The sequence below is a fragment of the Ovis aries genome, chromosome 11, assembly GCF_016772045.2.
Source record: "Ovis aries strain OAR_USU_Benz2616 breed Rambouillet chromosome 11, ARS-UI_Ramb_v3.0, whole genome shotgun sequence".
Classification (NCBI taxonomy): Eukaryota; Metazoa; Chordata; class Mammalia; order Artiodactyla; family Bovidae; genus Ovis; species Ovis aries.
In genome coordinates, this window is record NC_056064.1 from 62,397,417 (window position 1) to 62,417,739 (window position 20,323).

The 20,323-nt window shown below is 39.6% G+C and overlaps 1 protein-coding gene across 17 annotated transcripts in view; it reads right to left on the bottom strand.

Annotated features, from left to right (window-relative positions):
• HELZ (helicase with zinc finger) overlaps positions 1 to 20,323 on the bottom strand; it is a 154,473-nt gene that overhangs the window by 91,483 nt on the left and 42,667 nt on the right. For 16 of the 17 annotated variants that reach the window (XM_060395908.1, XM_042256542.2, XM_060395909.1 and 13 more), the window contains 8 exons: positions 19,685 to 19,809; positions 17,688 to 17,744; positions 11,609 to 11,660; positions 10,164 to 10,239; positions 7,993 to 8,191; positions 7,435 to 7,542; positions 6,109 to 6,406; positions 1,039 to 1,306 (listed from right to left, as the gene is read on the bottom strand). In XM_060395908.1, coding sequence (XP_060251891.1) covers positions 1,039 to 1,306; positions 6,109 to 6,406; positions 7,435 to 7,542; positions 7,993 to 8,191; positions 10,164 to 10,239; positions 11,609 to 11,660; positions 17,688 to 17,744; positions 19,685 to 19,809 — 1,183 coding nt within the window. Of the gene's footprint in view, positions 1 to 1,038; positions 1,307 to 6,108; positions 6,407 to 7,434; positions 7,543 to 7,992; positions 8,192 to 10,163; positions 10,240 to 11,608; positions 11,661 to 17,687; positions 17,745 to 19,684; positions 19,868 to 20,323 lie in introns of all 17 variants that reach the window. The other variant, XM_042256544.2, reaches the window with a different exon arrangement.

A 20,323-nucleotide genomic window follows, 5' to 3' on the forward strand; every position in this document is an offset into this window, starting at 1 on the left:
ACTCAGTTGATAAAGCAGTGGCAGGGTCTGAGAGGACTAACTCCAATTTTAAAAGTTCTAACTGTGGATAAAATACTGCCAAGAAGCACGGCATGCTCCAGAGAAACTGCTCATGACAGGAGAGTAGATCGATGCAGCAGACTCCACTGCTGCCTGTTAAGAAGCTGCCGCAGCACCCGGCCTTCAGCAACCACCACCCTGATCAGTCAGCAGCCACCGACACTTGACGCAAGACCCCCCAGCAGCAAAAAGATGACGGCCTGCCAGACGATGGCCAGCATTTGTTAGCAATAAAGGATTTTTACTTAGGATATGTGTATTTTTTCAGACATAATGCTATTTCACTTAACAGCCTACATGATAGTGTAGGCTCACCGCACTAACTCACGTGCACTGGGAAACCAACGCGCTCACTCGACTTGCACTACTGCAATAGTCCCTTTACTGCGGAGCCTGGAACTGAACCTGCACCACCTCTGAGGTGCTCCTACAGTCCGACACTTGTAATTAAAATGTAAGAGACCAGTGTGAGTTCCCTCAATACGACTCTCATGATTACTTTTCAAAATATGTGGTCTCTTTCAGTTTTTGTACATTTTTCAAAAAATAATCTTTGAGTGCTTGCTCTACCCCTGGGAGGAAGCTCCTGAAGAGCAAGGACCACGTATGGACTCATACTCCCAGAACACGCAGAGTCACGTGGAACGGGAAAGCGGCACTGAACACGAGACGCCACGGCGAGCTCAGTGCCTGCCCGGATGGCGAGCTCCGTGCCTGCCCGGACGGCCAGCACAGTGCCTGCCCGGACGGCCAGCACAGTGCCTGCCCGGACGGCCAGCACAGTGCCTGCCCGGACGGCCAGCTCAGTGCTTGCCTGGAGAGGCTCATGCACCAGTGCTGAAGAACAGCTACTGAGTAACAGCCACTTCACTACCTGACTTCACTAAGGCACCCCTCCTTAGTTTAAATATGAACAATACCATCCAAAGGGGAGATTTTTAAAAAGAAAGAAAGAAAAGTGTTTCTAAAGTAACTTACTTGCTTACTTCCTTATACTGGGCTATCTCCTCAATATAAAGAAGGTCATGCAACCGTGACTGATAGTTGGTCTTGGTCAATGATTTGTCTAAAACGGACTGGGTAAACAGCTGGTCAGCAGAGAGAGGAATTTGGTATCTGATAAGAAGGCTCTTCTCCAAATCAGTAGTTTCATTAGGTTCAAAGTCTACAACAGTCTTAGAAGAAGAATCCCAACGTTTAGCTGTAGTTACTAGCTGTTGTTTGGCATGCATCAGGTACTCAAGATCTAAATGGAAACAAAAAACACATTTATAAAGGAACACAACATTAAAATTCTCAAGTAATACATTATGCATTTTGGTATGAGAATTTTGTATGCTAGAGCTAAAGTTCTAAAATATGAAACAGTACAAAACCCCATTTGACAGAGTATTTTTCCCACATCAGAAATCTTTTTTTTTGGTCTAGATTAACAAAATAACATAAATAGGAATACATGTAAAAAATATTCTTCTCTACCTCAGGCTAGGACACACCAGAAATAGTTATTAACATTTTAAAAATACAGAGCAGAATTTAGAATTTAACTCTTCAGTCAGAAATCTGATCTGCAGAAAGAAAGTATGGTAAATCTTTCATAAGACATCTTTATTAGGCGATAATGACTTTTCTCCTCCTGCCAGCAATACCTGCCCCATTAGAGAAAAAGATCAGAAAACTGTGAGAGGTTGGGTCTTGTGTGGTAAAGCACAGTGAAACTCTCTGAAAATCAACCGACAACAAACGGAAACCTTCCGTGTCTTTTTCCCACAGTAAACTGCACATTAAAGCATGGTACAATGCACTATTCAAATGCCATTTCAGATGAATCCAGTTTAGCCTCAGTTAAACTGCATGGTGAGCAGGGCACAATGTCAAAATGAACGGCTGTTCGAGGCTGCCAGCTCCAGGGAGAACGCGGCACAGGGCAAAGCGCGTTGCGACGTGAACTTGGAGCCTGACAGGCTCCCTGTGTGTGTGTGTCTCAGCCTTCTGCTGGGTGGAAAACAGACACCTTCAGGGTGAAACCTGGCCAGTTTTTATATGATATACTTGGAAAGATGGTCTTGCAACTTACTAAAATTCAGGAAGAAATAATAACAAGTTTAAACAGAGGTTAGTCTCCAAAGTACAAAGTTAACCTGTGCTATCTATGAAATGACAGCAGACTGTATAACTGTCTTGTCTTGCTTAGTGAGAGCTGTTACTATATTAAAATGCTATATATAAATTATAAACATGTAAGAATAATCATCCTCCAAGAGAAATTTCTCAATATTAGAAAATAGTGCATCCTAATTATCTTTAAAGATTGAAATGGGAAAGTCTTAATTTCTAGTCTTTGTTCCTTGAAAAGGAACCAAGTTTTCTTACTCACCAAACAGCTATATCAACACTACTGTAACCATCAAGATACAAAGATGGTTTTCTCATCGAAATTTTGCATTTTAAAAACACTCTGGAAGAGACAGTGATGGTCGGTTTTTGCGATAGCCTCAAAAGCAGAAGTTTCATAAAATAAGCATTTTCATCCTAAATCACACTAGTATTGGGCCTTTCCTACTCATTCATTAGAGCACAGCTATAAAAGATATTTAAATTATACAAATGCCAACATTCCTAAAACAAGACTATACCATGTCACGAAAGATCAGATACTATTAACAAAGCAGCAAGAATGTACTTACTTTTCTTTAATTCAAAAGTCAAAAGGAGAAATACAAATGGTGCAGTGACAACCCAAATAACCACCCCTTAAAGAAAGGGAAAAACTAAACTCTGCGTAGTACTGAACAATTGAATGTATAATAAAAGGATGTGTATTCTTTGGGCATAGGGAAATTATACTTCTTAAATTTATTTTAAATAAGGAATGGATTCACACTATGCCTACATCAATATTATATTCCCATTCTTTAAAAAGTCACTAGTTACTCTTCCCATTTAAGTAACTGGGATAAAAACAAAACTAAAATGGTATAACTTTCCTCTAAAAAAAAACTTTTAGTATTACCTATTTAATATATAAAACAAATTATACAGAAAACCATTCCACCCTGGGCTAAAAGTATTCAGGCATTTTGGTAAAAGTGCCGTGAGCAATAGTATTTGTTTTTCTCATTTTATCTACTTAGTGCCATGATTTTATGAAATTTTTTAAATGAGTATCTTCAGCAGGAAGCACAAGAATTTCAAAACAAATCCAAAACAATGTTAACTTTTATTCCCTCTTTTTACTAACTGTAAATACAATACAGAAGAGAGGAGAGCTAGGGGAGCAGAAAGAACAATCTTGAGAAAATCCTTGCGTGCCGGCATCAGATAAAGTCTACAGACTATGGATCTCGGCCATTAGCTCAGGTGTCCAGCAAGAGCCGGGCCAGAGACTACTGAGGAATCTCCTGTAAGAACCGCTTGTTTCCCTAGCCATGTTGGTCTTGACACAAAATTCTGCCTCCAGTCCTCTCAGCAGTAAAAAGCTTCTTTAAATTAAACTTGTTTAATTTCCATTTAACAACCTTTAAAGGTCATTAGGTCCTAAAAGCTCCTCTTCAAACAGAGGAGGAAGCTGAGGCTCCCCCGGGGATGCTGGACACAACCACTCTTAGGGCTCGTTTCATCCCACGTGCACACACATGCACACCTGCCCATGTCTAACCCAGATGTGTGCACCACCCAGGGCGGCCCGAACCAGTTCATTCTCGATAATTAAGTACTTTTCTTCAATCTAGATCGGGCTAAAAAAAAAAGAAAGAAATTCTGGGAAGATGAAACGTGAACAGGTTAGAATCAATATTTATAAAATCACTTAGGAAGAGTTTAATGCTGCCTTATTACCCAACTTCTATAATAATAACTGAAATCCTGACAAATTATAAACCTATGGAACTTGTTACCCTGAGATATGATGGGTAGAAGCTACACAAGTATTTTAAGAGACATTCATAAGAAAAACTTAAAGATAGTTAGAACATGCCTAATTTCCTGAAGATAACATAAGGGAAGAACTGCCACTATCAAAAATAGAATTCAAAGCTGGAGCCAACCAGCAGGACACAAGACTCGCTACCCAGCTTCCCTCACCCCTCTGATTACTGTGAAATGCTCTCATTTCAGCCATACAGTTACTATTCTAATAAAGTATCCAAAGGGTTGGTCCGTTTTCTCTTGAAGTATGTAGGACGGCAGACTTGAAAATTATCAAAATTAACAAAACCTGGACAGTGGATAAGATAAGAAGTGAGGAGGAAAAACTCCAGTGTTCTTTGCACTCAGCACAAGGGGTGAAGAGGTATGCCATAAATGCATGGGAAACGTGGAGTTTATTAAAAACAGGGATATTCCTCTAGTTCTTAAAGAGAATGAGATGAAATGATTCCTAATTCCAGAACTGGACACAACATTCTTCCTTAGAAAACATTTGGGTCTGTGGCTTTAATAAAACAAAATCCCAAAGGAAACCCACACTAGGATTTCAGCTATCCTTTTCAACATCATTCCTTTCACTAAGACAGCTACACAGAGGTAAGATGGACACCCCAATGAGGCTGATGGAAAGTTAAAAGAGTGGAGTAATAGCACACTTTTTACATGCTTCTACTCAGTTATATTCAGTATTCATTGACAATTAGATTATTTTAAAATCTGTTTTCTATTAATTTTCCTATAATTTTAAAATCTATTTTTAATAATTTAAAATTTAAAAATCTATTTTCTATTAAATTTCCTATAATTTTCTATTATATATTTATATATGTATAATTATGTGTGTGTGTGTGTGTGTGTGTGTATAAACATGTCCTTAATTTACCAACAACTTTGACAGCTGGAGATAAGTTTTAAGACACAAACTTTTAATGCTAATGTTAACATATATTGCTAGCCCAAAAGTAATGAATAATATCAAGTTTTCAAATTTAAATGTAAGAATTTCCAACATATAGCTTCCAGATATTCAAAGCAGAATTCCAAATCAACGTTGTCAAGCAAAAATCTCCCATTACTCAAAGCTGAGGTATAAAGTGTATAAAACAGTTTGTGTCCTAAGTAAGGGGAAAAGTCACTAACTTTCTCTTTCTGTAAATGTCCTTTTCCACAAATTTGTGAGAAGCACATCTTTAACCACCCCCCCCCTCACCCCTCTGCTAAACTTTTAAAATTCATATGGGGCTTCCCTGGTAGCTCAGCAGTAAAGAATCCACCTGCAATGCAGAAGATGTGGGTTCAATCCCTGAGTCAGGAAAATCCCCTGGAGAAGGAAATGGCCACCCACTCCAGTATTCATGTCTGGGAAATCCCCTGGACAGAGGAGCCTGGGGGGCTACAGTCCACAGGATCTCAAAGAGTCGGACACGACTTAGTGACTAAACCACCACCAAATCCAACCAAGAGCCAAAGAAATGTAGACTAACGTGCCCTTCCCTCAGCAGCTGGATCTTGGCATAAAGTGTAACTTGAGGCAGTAATAGACAATTTACACAGAAATTCAGCATCTCCACGGGTGCCTACATGTTGAAACCAGGACCTCTTCCCAAGAGTAAGAAGCAGATCCTAGTAAAGGCGCCTTGGTCTCCTTTATACTAGTGAAATCAACTTATGAAAGCTACTATTTAAGACTTTTCATTCAGAGGTAATGTACTAATATGAACAAAGTTAACTGGACCGTCAGTAGAACATGGAAATAGACACTGTAGGTGTATTCACAATTACTATTAAAATTATATTCTACCCAAATTAATACTGGAAGGTTTTACTGTGCTGAATAAAATCAACCAATGAAGTCGGCAGACCAAAAAGAGGCCTGATCACCTGCTCATACCAGCCTGGGGAACCTCAAAGCAAGCTTTGCCTGATGACTATATAAAGTGACCAGGGTATAACGCAAACATTCCAATTCCATCACACAGTAAATGAGTCAAAGAACTTGGGATCTTTTTCCCTCCTGTTCCCTCCCTATCCATGGAATATTTAGGGGCCAATACATATCTTTTAATGTTGTTATAGTGCCTTTTAATACATAGTATCAGGGGGAAAAAGTCTAAATATTACCTTCTGTAGAAGCTGCATCAATCATTACTCTTTGCATGAGTACTGGTTCCAATCCAAAGTCGAAAACTATGGTTTGGCGAAAAGTTCCAAATATTTCTGTGTTAAATGCTATCCCGACTTTATACACGTAATGATCTAATCCATTTGGGGCCATCTTCCCTCCTATCCATTCTTGACAGTTTTCCGGGACTTCTTGTGATACCTGGGTAGTGCTATCTCCGGCAGATATTGCAACAATACTAAAATGAGGACGATGAGCGTCATAGAGCAATGCTACACGACACAGCATTCTTGCAGGCTACAAGGAAGTTAGAATGATTCGTTGAGTACAAGGGGTTGAAAATCCAGTTGTAATTGGGCTCTTCAATGAAAATATTTCTATAAGGGACGTTTACTTTCCCACGCTTCTAAGATACTATTTTAAAAATACAAATTGTACTCATAAGCCATTTAAGAAAAAAAAATCAAAACGGTTAAAAAATCATTTGTTAAAATGATATATTCATGATGCCGATTATATCTCAATAACGTCGCCACTTCCAAAAGCGATCTGTCCGCACTACATCTCTAGCCTCCCTGCTCCCGGCGACACGGCCCTCCTCACTGTGGAGACGCTTTCACCCTGTGCCGCCAGCACCTCCAATTTCCCACCCCTGGCCCCAAGTGAAACATCCTCTCAGGAGAGCAGTTGCTTCTGAAAGCGCTCGACTGGGTTCACAGCTGAAGCCAGATGTTCCCAGATGTCTCATCCCAAGATGCAGATGGTACAGTGGAGGAGACATTACAAAAAAGTACACAAAACTTTTCCACTGCACATATTAACAGAAATTGTTTACTTTGCTTCATTATTAAACTTTAAACATTATAATTCAAGATAGGAAGCACTGCAGAAAATGCCTCAAATAAAAAATCTGTTATCACAGAATTTGTGATTTCACAAAATCAAAAATAAAAACAAGTTGTTTTAATAGTTTAGAACTGCCAGATTAAAGAATTCAACTTTTAAATAGTTAACTATAAGCCATGAACCCCATCCTACGTTTCAAGTTTGGAAGACAACATGTCAAATATGTCAAATATATCTTCACCAAATAAATAAATAAATAAGCAAGTATCTCAGTACTTACAAAGATTTTATCCCCAAAATCTCAAAATATACATATATATATATAAAGCCTTGATGACCAAAATACAGAAATACACTTTATTATAATATAGAACCTACATAATTTTCAGTGCTCTTTCAATGTACAGATTTAAAGGTCCAATAAAACTCTAAGAAAATGGAAAGCAATTCACATTGTTTAACTATCACAAAACTCATACCTTACAGGTGAGAGCGAAGGTCCAGGTCTGGTGGGACTTTTTGGTGTTGACGGTGACGGACAGACCGGGGTCATGCTCCACCTTCACTCCTTCCACACACTCACTGAGCTGAAAACAGAGAGCAGGTCCCGTTACGCTCTCGTTCCTAAGAACACAGGCGCTTTGGCATGGTCAATAAACGTCAACGGTACAGATGCTGATGGAACTGTTTACAAAGCAAGGTACTGTATACATTAATTCTCAGTTATTTTTATAAGTACAAAATACAATAAAGCTAAACTAAGAGACATAGAAAGACTAACAGCAGCAGCGACAAAGTGGCAGCAAAAGTGAAGGCAAGTCAGTGTAACTCTTGCAAGTCTCCAGACAAGTGGCTTAGCTCTGCTCTTTATTGTAGTAAATGGGCCTACTTTTGCTACCAAAACACTTTATCAAGAATCAAGTGTTTCATAGAGGATAGGGATATAAACCAAAAGACAGCATGAAATAAAGTCAAAATTCAAACAAGGTCACTGTTTAAAACAAACAAACAAAAAAAATGCAGTTTATTTTCCTCACCACTTTCTCAGGAGATAATGAATTCATCCACTTTTCTATCAAGGTTTCCATGTAACTGCCTGAGAGCTGTTTATTCTCATTCTGCTGTTTCAGTTTTATCAACCGTGAAGCGTATCTTTTCTGCCATTCTGCTAGCTCTTCCTGGGAATGTGCTGAAGTACACTGCGCGCCATACCTACAGATTCCTCGCTCTAAAAATCTAAGTAGAACAGGAGAGACTGTTTATCATATACTTTGTTGGACGATGTAAAAGATAAACTTCCAGCATTTGCCCTCTGCCTCTTCAAAAACAAAAACAAAACTTCATCTCCTGAAAGGGTTTGTTTATCACAGAGGAGGAAGAAGAGGTTAGAGAACATTCACAGCAGTCAATGAGGCAGCAGCCCCTCTCCCCCCGCCCAACGTGCACTGACCTCTTTCCCTGGAATAAGGGGTGAGAAAGCAGAACACATCCACAACCAGCCCCACCCGCAAAAATGGGCATTGGAGGCAGTCCCCTTCGTGACAGAACAGCTCTCTTGGACAGTTCCTGCCAGAGCAGTCTCGCTAAAGCATCACTGACATCAAGAGGGTTAGTCTGTCAAGCACAGGTATGCCCTACTTCCCAAACTAAAAGCATCTACGGAAAATTTTCCACATCCTAGGAATTTTGTTCTGAAAAAAAAATATAATATGTCACTGAATTAACATTTCAAAACTTCTACGTTTCACCTTCAAATGTAATCCCTTCCCTCTTCTCTACGTTACTATTACCTATATTTCATTGAAAATACTGGACTACATTAATTTGCTTTAAGTTTTAAATAAATTAAGAATAAAAGTTTTATATAAGAATCTTAATTATTTCCATAGATTAAGTTCTTCAATGGGTAAATTCACAAATGTTCATTTTAAAGGATAGATATTTAATGATTTCTCAACATTTATGACTCAGAAAATTCAACTGACAATTCGATGGTCAAAACAGATAAAAATTCAAGACTGATCAGTAACTTTAAGTCTTAAATACTCTATGAAATAAGAGATCCAGCCAGTTTTTAAACAATTGAAACATTACAAAATTAATGAAAGATCTGAGAGGAAAAAAAATGAAAATCAAGTTATAAATAGCAAAAGTGTTAAAAAGGATGCTATGTTTTAGATAATTTTTCAATTGGGAAAATATGGACAATAAGAAATACAAAATGAACCATCAAGTGGCTCATCCTACTTGAAAAGATAAGTGTGTTTAAAGCTTTTTTTTGATGACATACAAAGTATTTGAACTTAAACTATGCTATTAAGTTCTCATATGTGTCATATAAGACATTTAAAATCATGCATTTTTTTCCTCTTTAGTATATCTTAATGAGCCAAATATTGTTTTCCTATTGCTTTAAATTATTTCCCTAAAAATGGAAGGCTTGATACTCTATCTGGACTACAAAGTTTCTTACGCATCCTTCGCATCAGATTGCGTCCTACCTCTCTACCACCGGAATCTTCAAATTTCCTCTCAGTTTCTTTATGTTTTACTATAAAATCAAAACTACATATCGAATTTCCTTCATTATCAAAAGCAATCTAGAGTAATTACAACTTGTATCTAAAAAACCACTTAGTTCTTATAAAAAGAACCTTCTGATGTGACTTTAATAATTCTTTCTACCTTAACATAATCACTAAATTTTGAAAGGTTAGCCCTTCAAATATAAACTACTCATAAATTCTATATAAGATTATGTGAAGGTAATAGATTTTCTTTTTCCTTAGAAAAGTTATCAAAATAATTCAACATGTATCTATTTTATGCTCTATTTCAGTTTATATAAGGTAACTCCAGTTTAAATCATAATTTAGGTTAGGTAAATTTCACATAAACAAGAGACCAGTAATTAAATCATATTATTCCAACTGGTATGACAAAAGTCTTAACAATTTCCATTTAGATCATTGTTCTTTATAAGTAAAAGAAGGATCATCAATATGGTTTTGATTTTTTTAATTTAATGATAATAACCATTATGGCTTCTGTTTCAAACTGAAAATAAACCATTTTTCTCAATCATTATACTTCTTCCTTCGCTTCCTTTATCTTCTTTAAATTTGAATTATTTTCAAAAAGTGAAGGAAAATTAACTATCCTTTGGAATAAAGATATGTCATTGGTTTAAAAAAAAAAATCACGTTACCTTTTACACAAAGTATATTCCTCGCTGCTTGTGATTCCCCTAGGTGGTGGGCGGAAATGCCAACCATTACAAGATCCTAGAGAGTAATCAGGATATAGTCTTATCATTTGAGGCTTGCTGATAATTCTGATATTTAATGTGTAAGAAATACTATTAACGCTCCATACACATCATCTCAGATGATGTAAAATGAACATGACATGCTTGTCTCTACCAAAAAAAGTAATTCACCAATCAAACGAATTAAATCAGTTAGCCACATGAACCTTAGAAATCCCTGAAGGAGCAGTTACACAACCGCTGTACCAAGTCAACGACCCTCACTCTATCCCAGCAACTGGTGGACATACTCCCAAGTGCAGTCTCTCCCCTGGCACCTAAAGGGCGAGGTGCTGGCATGCTTGCGCGTCTTAGGTATGAGTTACATCTCTATTAGGAACTCCTTCCAGAATCATCAGAAAATTATGGTCTCCTGGGAAGAGGAAATTTTGTAAAACAAATCCCAGTCCCGTATATGGAGCAAGTTTCACATAACCATCCACGTTCCTTAGGGGGTGTCTGACACACGTCGTTGCATAAAGTAATCCTTTTTTAACAATTCAAGTTCATAAAGGTGAATTCTGAGATAGGAGCTAAAAATAACATGTGTTTACTTCTGAATACAGTGAATTTTGATGCACTCAGATAAAAGGTTCCAAATAATCCAAGGGAAACAAAGTGTCCAAGAAAAAAGGCTGGAGCCATCAAGGCTCAACAGCAGCAAAGCCTCCAGGGCCTTGAGGCTGTTTCCTGCCTCCTCACAAGTCACTGTGCCCAGCCCACACCTCCTGACAAAATCCACTGAGCTAGACTGAGCTTAAAACTATGAGTCATCCCTTTACTGTATGTGTGACTGGGAAATTACTGGACCTTAACAAACATCAGTTTCATCACCTATCAAAAAGATGGAGAAGGGCTCTAAGAACTCAGTACTCGTTTTGTGAAAGCCACTGAACGGCAGACGTCACTGAGCAAACACTCAGTGAGCGTTGGCCTCTCTCCACCTTCCTCCGGGAAGAGAAGAAGAGCCCACAGACCTTAAACCGGCAGGACAATTTCCAAAAGGTAATAACTGCGACCGCATGTGATAGAGCGTGAGAGAGGAGAAAAGACCTCCCTCCACAGATCGTTACGAATGGGGTTTAAAGTTAAAGCTACATATATGGTGGAAAAGGGATGAAACAGATGACTTCTGCAATTACCTCCCACCTCCATTCCTCTATTATTCTATGAATAGGGGCTAGGGAAAAATTGCTTTCATCCACACTTCGTAAATGAAATGTTTATATTCTTTTCTATGCTTCCACTAACCTGTACTGTAACACAGAAATTTCCTCCCATTAATCAACCAGAAGCAATGCCCAAGTGTGATTACAGCTACAGAAGGTGCACAGTTTAGTACTTACCCTCCTCTAAGTCTTCCACATGATATCCAGAGAGGACGTTACTAGTTGCTGTCTGCAATGTTTCAAATGAAAGAAATTTTTATATAAGAAATAGCTAGCTGATCTGAATTAAACTTGGAAAATTTCAACATTTTAAAAAGCTTGAGATGGAAAATTTAGAAACTTAATAACACTAATATTGCAAGTGGTATTTTTTGCTCTTTGCTCTATGGTTCCATATTTAAATATGAAAAAGAAGTAATTGTGTGGCCCTCATTAAGGAAACTGATAAAAACTCCCTACATAAAAATTACCTGTGCGCAAAAGCAGTCTCAGCCCCCAGTCCTGAGCCCCAGGGAGCAGCACCCTCCCCTGCTGTGTATATAGCTCTCTCTTCTAACATCTGGAGCAGGGCCAGTTGGGGCGGCATCACCCCCACCCCCACCCCACCTCCATCGAGTGCATAACCACTGCTCACTGCCTGGGATCAGCCATTCTCCCACAGCAGAGGCCGTGGCTGAGGACCCACTCACTCTGATTTCCTCTAATGCAGACAAGTCCTCCATCTGCCCCTTTGGCTCTTACTTTACTCTAAGTAAGCTCCACATCCCCAATTTCAACTGAGTGCCAGCTAAAGCATTTTCACTTAACGACTCCATAGCATTTTACCTGCTAGGTCCCTGTCAGCCACATACGGATCCACTGTTAACAGCCTACACCTAACTGCCTGTCTGCATTCCTGTGCCTCAGAGGGTCTGGCACATAATGAAGGCCCAGTAAATCTGGACGGGTGGATGGATGGGTGGATGGATGGGTGGATGGAAGGGTGGGTGGCTGGGTGGAAGGATGGATAGATGGATGGATGGATGGATGGAAGGTGGGTAGCTGGGTGGATGGATGGATGGGTAGATGGGTGGGTGGGTAGCTGGGTGGATGGATGGATAGATGGATGGATGAATGGATGGAAGGGTGGGTGGCTGGGTGGAAGGATGGATAGATGGATGGATGGATGGATGGAAGGTGGGTAGCTGGGTGGATGGATGGATGGGTAGATGGGTGGGTGGGTAGCTGGGTGGATGGATGGATAGATGGATGGATGAATGGATGGAAGGTGGATGGATGGATGGATGGATGGATGGATGGATGGAAGGTGGGTAGCTGGGTGGATGGATGGATGGGTAGATGGGTGGGTGGGTAGCTGGGTGGATGGATGGATAGATGGATGGATGGATGGATGGAAGGTGGATAGATGGATGGATGGATGGATGGAAGGTGGATAGATGGGTGGATGGATGGATGGGTAGATGGGTGGGTGGGTAGCTGGATGGATGGATGGATGGATGGGTAGATGGGTGGGTGGGTAGCTGGGTGGATGGATGGATAGATGGATGGATGGATGGATGGAAGGTGGATAGATGGATGGATGGATGGATGGAAGGTGGATAGATGGGTGGATGGATGGATGGGTAGATGGGTGGGTGGGTAGCTGGATGGATGGATGGATGGATGGATGGATAGAAGGTGGATAGATGGATGGATGGATGGATGGATGGATGGAAGGTGGGTAGCTGGCTGGCTGGCTGGCTGGGTAACTACCCAAGCACTTCAAACTGCAGTATGTCTAAAATAAAATTCACCAACTTTAATTCCAAACCTCATCATGCTCCAGGGCTGCTTGTCTCAAGCTAATGGATTCACCTTCCCCAAAAAGAGCCAGACTGGAATCCTGAAAGACATCTTGAGCCCTCCCTTTTCTGTTCTGCTCTGACCAGTCTCCAAATCTTGCCCAGCGAGGCCTAGAACGTCCCTCGTGTCTCTCTCATACTTGACCCTACTGCCACTGCCCTGTAAGCACCTCATTCTGCTCGTCTCATCTGCCCCAAAGCCAACCAACTGCCAACTTAGTAGCAAGTCACTTTTGGGTCTGCCCTCAGCCGCCTCCGTCCTTTAACTGCAGTTCTCACACCCTAGCCTCCCTGGTTTCCATCTCCCCTCTCCCTGCTTGTTCTTCGGGTACAGCACTTACTGACCACAGGTAGCCCTGTGGGCACAGTAACTACGCACAGCTTGGGTTGGCCCTTCAGACTTTTCCAAGGATCTCTCAGCTTTCCAAAACCCACAGACCCGTGAACAGCATAGCACTCAGTAAATGCTGAACTGAATCACAAGGAGCAAACAGTACCCCAAGACGAAATTTGGAATGTTTTTTCTCATAGAATGTCGTAAATGGTAATTGGATATGCCTGAAGCAATATCACCATAATTTACATGTCACTGATTAAACTGGACCCTTTTGAGGTTGGGCTGGAATTAAACCAGGAAAAAGCTTTCTGATTCTCAAACTACTTACTAAATAGTTTTTGAAGACAACTCAATTTTTTTCATAAAATGAGGACCAAGTTTAAGACTATGTAGAAGCTAGCAAATAAATCGGGACATAATTCACATTATTGCCGGGAGCCAGCATGGGAGACCCCACCCATGACAAGGTCATTCGGAGAGGCCTGATGGGCAAGGCGAGTCAGGCTTCAGGGGCTCCCCTGGGTTTTCCTGAACATCTACCCCCAAAAAACCAGAGTCTGCCTGCTTCATTACTGTGCTTTCCACTCTTCTAACATTCTCTGGAAAAAAGTTAACTCAGGGCTTCAGTCTCCTGCATATGAAAGGAATGTTTCAGCTCAAACCCCTTTGATGGCTCTCTAACTTGCCTGACAGGTTCCCCGGATTTTTACAATTTGTGAATTGCTTACAGTCCCCCAACCGAGAGAGGCACAAAGCTTAAACTTCTTAAAGATATAGAGCCTTTTAGAGTTAAGAATTAATTTGGTGAAGAGTTTGTTGAGTTAATGTTTGCTGCCAGGCCTCCATATCCTTTATCTTTTAGGCACCTGGGAGGATATTAATCAATGTAATCGGGATGCAGAAATAGGAATATAGTAGTTTTGATGTTAGCAACACTAGACTTTTGAGTTAATTACTTTTTTCTTTGTTATAAATCACTGTACTTCTTTCATTGTTATAAATTGTTGTGTCCTTGCTATGTAAGAATGTAACTTTATTTAGTGCTTTCTGAGAGTGGCACCAGACTTTGGGAAGAACAACACTATTACCCTTATCAGAAAAGGGCCATAAAATGTTAATTGGCCTTCTGGCCAGAAGATGATGTAAATCACCTAAGACTTATGTATACAACTAGGTATGCACAGAGAAAGCCTGGTCTCGATAAGAGTCAGGGTGGTTGACACTGCATAATTTTGTATTATCCATTGATCTCTATGTACAATCAAAAGTATAAAAGGCCTTCTGAACAATAAGGGATGGACCAGTTTCTCGGACTAGTCTCTCGAACTACTTTCTTGGAAATCTGGTTTCCCCCATCTCTCTCTCTCTCTCTCTCTCTTTCTCCCTCTCCCTCCCTCTCCTTTTCTGGCTGAATTCCCATCTGGAGCGGGGAGGCTCGCCAAGTCTACTAACTTGCCCTGGCTTTTAAGTCCCGCCCCGTGAGAGAGGGAGCCCAAGGCGGGGCACCCTCCGCTATTCAAAGGAGCACTGGTGGCCTAACGCCCACGGTGCAAACTTCTTGTCCTGAAGTTTTATTGGCTTTCCCCGTAAACCAAGTTACTCAGCCTCTTTTCTCCACTAAATTTTCCTACTATAGTATTTCTTCTTAATTTCTTTTATATTTCTAAATAAATAAGTTTTTCCTCGCCTACACTGTCTCCCCTTTGAATTCCCTGGATCCACCGGGGCTAGACCTTGGCACATTATGAAGACTCTATACCCACCAAAAATACGTATTAAATGATCCTTTAAAATTCTATAAGCAAGATCTAAATGGTATAGTCCCACACTAGCCCTTAAAATATGATTCCAATTACACAGAATTTATAAATATAAGAGCTAAAAATTCACTTCAAGCATGAATTGAAAGTATCTCCTCTAAAAAAATTTATCAAAATAAATTTACCAAATATGCAAGAGAAAATGGGGGAAGGTGTTTTAGTGATGAAATAAAGCTTAAAGCATCTGCAGCTGCTAAAAGGGAAAGACACACGGCGCGCTTCTGAGCCCGCACCTACGACAGTCTGCAGTGGCAGGTACGTCTGTGCTGACACTGTAGCTCTCGGCGTGGGCAGGGGGGCGGGGAGGCAGGGGTGCTGGTGAACTGCCCACCCGCATCAGAAGAGCTGGTAAGAATAAGAAAATTGGCCACTGTGGCTTTTAGGTTCCAACGTATTGTATATTTTAAAACACCCTTTTTATATGCTCAGACCCCAAGACAGAAAGGCAGCATCAATAAGGTCTTTACTGAGACCTTCAGGGAAAGCAGACACATTTCACACTGCTAGAATTCTTAGAATCAAATATTGATTTGGAATTGAAATTTCTCTGAAGAATATGTATTGTCTCTCTGTTTTCATTAGTCAGCCTTTAGTTTCAGGTCTTTATTCCAATCCACTAGCACTTACAGGTTAGATATCAGCTTAGCCCAATCTTTAAATAACAAATTGTTGCTATTTTTAAGTACATCAAGTGTAATTATAAATAAGAGTAACACTGTCTGTTAGCTTTTTCTGGATGGATTTTTTTATTAGTACCAGTTCACTAACCAAAAATACTACTACTCTGGTTACACAGAAATTATAAACAAAACTTAAGTCACTTATTCCAAAAGTACGGTAACAAAATGAGAGTCAAATGATATTTGTGAACTTATACAGAAAAGGATTATAAATATCAAAAATAAAACTCTACATATATTTGTGCATGATTATCAGATGTAAAGCTGCTAATTCAATCAAGGTGATAAGAGAGGAGAACAAGGCCAAGAATCTTAAAACAAAAATCATCTTATTTTATGTTTCCATTTTAAAAGTCTAAAACATTTATAATTGTCTTCTTTTACTTCTTAGAAATTATAAAGACCACATAAATACCAGAGGGAAATGGCTCTGAAGTTAGAGCTTTTTGATTTTCAGTTAATTCATAATAAGACTAAAAAAATAATATATTTTAAAAGCCTATTGAATTGTAGCAAAACAGTACCTTTATCCAGCTTATGTAACTCAAGATGACTGTCTTCTCTGCATACTTATTTGTTGCTATGAACTGTAATGCATTATGAGATTTGAAGTGTGAATGTAACCTACAGGAGGTCAAGGTTTACACCTGGGTGCTCTTCTCATCATCTCGGCCTGACGGGAACACCCTTCACCTCACTCTCCAGGACACAGCACTTTCTTAATTCTCAACTGAGCTTAAGTGTCTCATCCCCTCACTACCATTCCAGTTATTTTTCCATCACAGAAAGCTCATCCCATGTACCTCAATGTGAATTACACCTGTGCCTGTGTTTAATTAATTAGTTTATTGTCTATGTCCTCCCCAAGACTCTAACCTCCCCAAGGACAAGGACCACGAGTGTCTCGTTCAGGGCTGAACCCACAGCACCAAGCATAATACCTAGCATACAGTAGGTGCCAGTTTTTAAATAAATAAGCCAATCAGTCAGTCATTTTACATGGATTTCCATTTATGATAAAAGCTGACCAAAACAGCTATTTTAAAAATAAGACAAAAAATAAAATGAGACAGCTAAGTAAAAATACATTCACATGACTTTATGAGAACAGGAGTTTGAGACTTTCAAATCCACGGGCCTTTTACACACCCTGATGTCCCTGGCCTTCAACTCATCACCAGAGCATATTTTTGTTCACCATTTACCCTGTTACACATTATTTCCATCACCTAAACTCATTCCATAAAAACATCACAGACTTTTATTAGTTACTTAGAAAATATTTTCTAATAGCCAGATGTAGTTAAAAACCGAAATTTCCCAGTCGCCTTTCCATTTATTGGACAGAGACAGCTAAAAAGAATCAGGGACAAAACAGAAGGCCTGGGATGCACAAGCACCTTGAGAGGAAGCACAGCTCCTAGGATGGGAGCAAGCTCGGCTACAGAAAGTCTGACAGCTTCCCCGCCCACCGCTAAAGCCTCTGATGCCCAGTGAGCATCCACATCTTAATACCGAACACGTGCCGTTCAGAATAAGTCAGACTCTGCCCAAAGAGATTGGCTGAAATAGTCTTACCTCTGTTTCTGTGAGAAGTGTTTTTAGCCTTGTCAAATCTTTTGTTACCATCCCATTCTGAAAGGGCAAATGAAAAAGGGGGAAACCAAGCAGCATATTAGTTTTTTACTCTGAACTTGACTCTTTGGCTATTTTTAAGGTTTACCCATAAAAAGAAAACCAGTGCTATGCTCCTCTCCTCTCCTCATTACTATTAGCGGTGATAACAAAGCCAACCTTCTGTGTGGGAAGTTAAAAAGACGAACAGAACATCTTTAAAATATACAGTATGCCCTAAAACACTGGATTCAACTTGTAAGAATTTAAGATTAATTCAATAACATGTTCACAATGAGTATCACTCAAAGTAGGATAAGCAAAAAGAAAAATAAACTTTAACTTTTTAAAACTCCTTTTCCTAAACCAAACAGGTGAGCTCGGTCACTTGAGATTCAGATCCACATACAATGGTCACCCTACCTAAAGACGGTTCATTAAAGCTGTTGAAGGAAAACAAAACATTAGCTCTTGAGAAATTCACATTTCACTTGAGATTTGAAAGCAAACTGCTTCTTAATTTTAAATTTAAAAATCCAACAGGTAAAACAGTGTAATATGCTCAATTTAAATAGAAAAGATCCTTAAAGATAGAATTATCTAAACAATAAAGAAGAGAAATATTCTTTATCACCAATTTAGAACTCAATACCCATACAAGACTCTTGAGAGTCCCTTGGACTGCAAGGAGATCCAACCAGTCCATTCTAAAGGAGATCAGTCCTGGGTGTTCATCGGAAGGACTGATGCTGAAGCTGAAACTCCAATACTTTGGCCACCTCATGGGAAGAGTTGACTCACTGGAAAAGATCTTGATGCTGGGAGGGACTGGGGGCAGGAGGAGAAGGGGACGACAGAGGATGAGACGGCTGGATGGCATCACCGACTCGATGGACATGAGTTTGGGTGAACTCCAGGAGTTGGTGATGGACAGGGAGGCCTGGTGTGCTGTGATTCATGGGGTTGCAAAGAGTCGGACACAACTGAGCGACTGAACTGACCCATACAATTTTGCTATATTAATAAGATACCTTAGCTTTTATATTCATTTGTTAAGATGGTAAAATAAAAAGATACTATTAAACCAATTAAATAATTCACTGCACAATAATTCCTTAGAAAATAACTAAATTACCCTCCAAGATGGGTCATTATATTACACTCAACAATATACAAAGTACTTTCCTGATTTCCTTCTTTTTCACCATGTATATATTTATTTGCAGTGAAAACACAACTTTGCTCTTTGTTTTCCACAGTTTATGATAATTCAGAAGTATAGAGAACTCAAGCTGTATAACAAAGTATACATATGTGTTTTTTTTACTTTCACCATATTTCATTATGACTCAAAAAGTATCAGTTTTGTAACAGTTACCAACTGGTGAAAAAAAGTCATAACATATCTTTTCTTCCAATTTCTATAGATTGCCAACTCTAAAGTTCAAAAAAGGAAGTCTTTCCATTAAGTCATCCAAAAACAAATAAAAACTCTAGAAAATTTAATAGCGCATACAAAAATTTATCCCAAGGTCTGAATAGAATGAGATAACTTCATCAGAGCAGCCATGAATATGAACATCGTCAGAAAGAAAAGTAATTATTACTTTGTTTAGATAAATTTAAGCATTTTATACAATAAATGACTAAATTAAAGAAACATATAAGATCATACATCCACAGAAGCATTCTAAAACTCAAAAATACCTTCAGGTTCTGTTAAATTATACCTTTAAAGAAAATCAGTTATTCTATACTTCCAAAGTTTTAAAAATTATCTCTTAATCACAAACTACATTAATAAAAGAATCCAATGTTTAAATAGGAGTATGTTGAAAAGAAGTAAGTAGCTACTCATAGACTTTGATTTCCGGCAGGACCTACAGGACGCAGGCATACACCTAAGAAGTCCAGTGGGTGAATACATTTTCGGACATTCAAATTTGAACCAGCCAACATACCAGGGACTCTCCCGTCAGCGACTTGGCGAGAATGCGGGTCACAGGCTGGAGCTTCCCTTCCAGCTGCATGCAGCAGAGCACCGCCTGGAAGGCGCCATCCCCCTCGGCCAGTCCTCCTCCCAGCACTGTCGTGGAGAAAGAGCCAGCATTAACCGCGCGGCAGTCGAAACACATCCCACTGTCCTGGAGAAACAGCCAGCATTAACCGCGCGGCAGTCGAAACACATCCTTCTCAACTTCATTGTCAGCACGCTGTCCTAGGCATGACTTATTTTTTTTTAAACTGGACTGTGGTTACTTTACTCCGCTGAGTCAGTTTCTGCTCTACAGCGAAGTAAACCAGCCAGACATCAACATATATCCGGTTTTTGGATTTCCTTCCCATGTAGGTCACCACAGAGCACCCAGCAGTCTCCTGCGCTGTACAGCAGGTTCTCGTTAGTTGCCTGTTTTATACATGGTAGTGTATACGGCAAATCCCACTCTTTCAGTTCATCCCCTCCTTTTCCCTCCTGGTATCCATTACATTTGTTTTCTACCTCTGTACCTTTATTTCTGTTTTGCAATGAGATCATTTTTACCATTTTTCTAGATTCCACAAATATGTGTTAACATGTATTTTCTCTTTCTGACTTACTT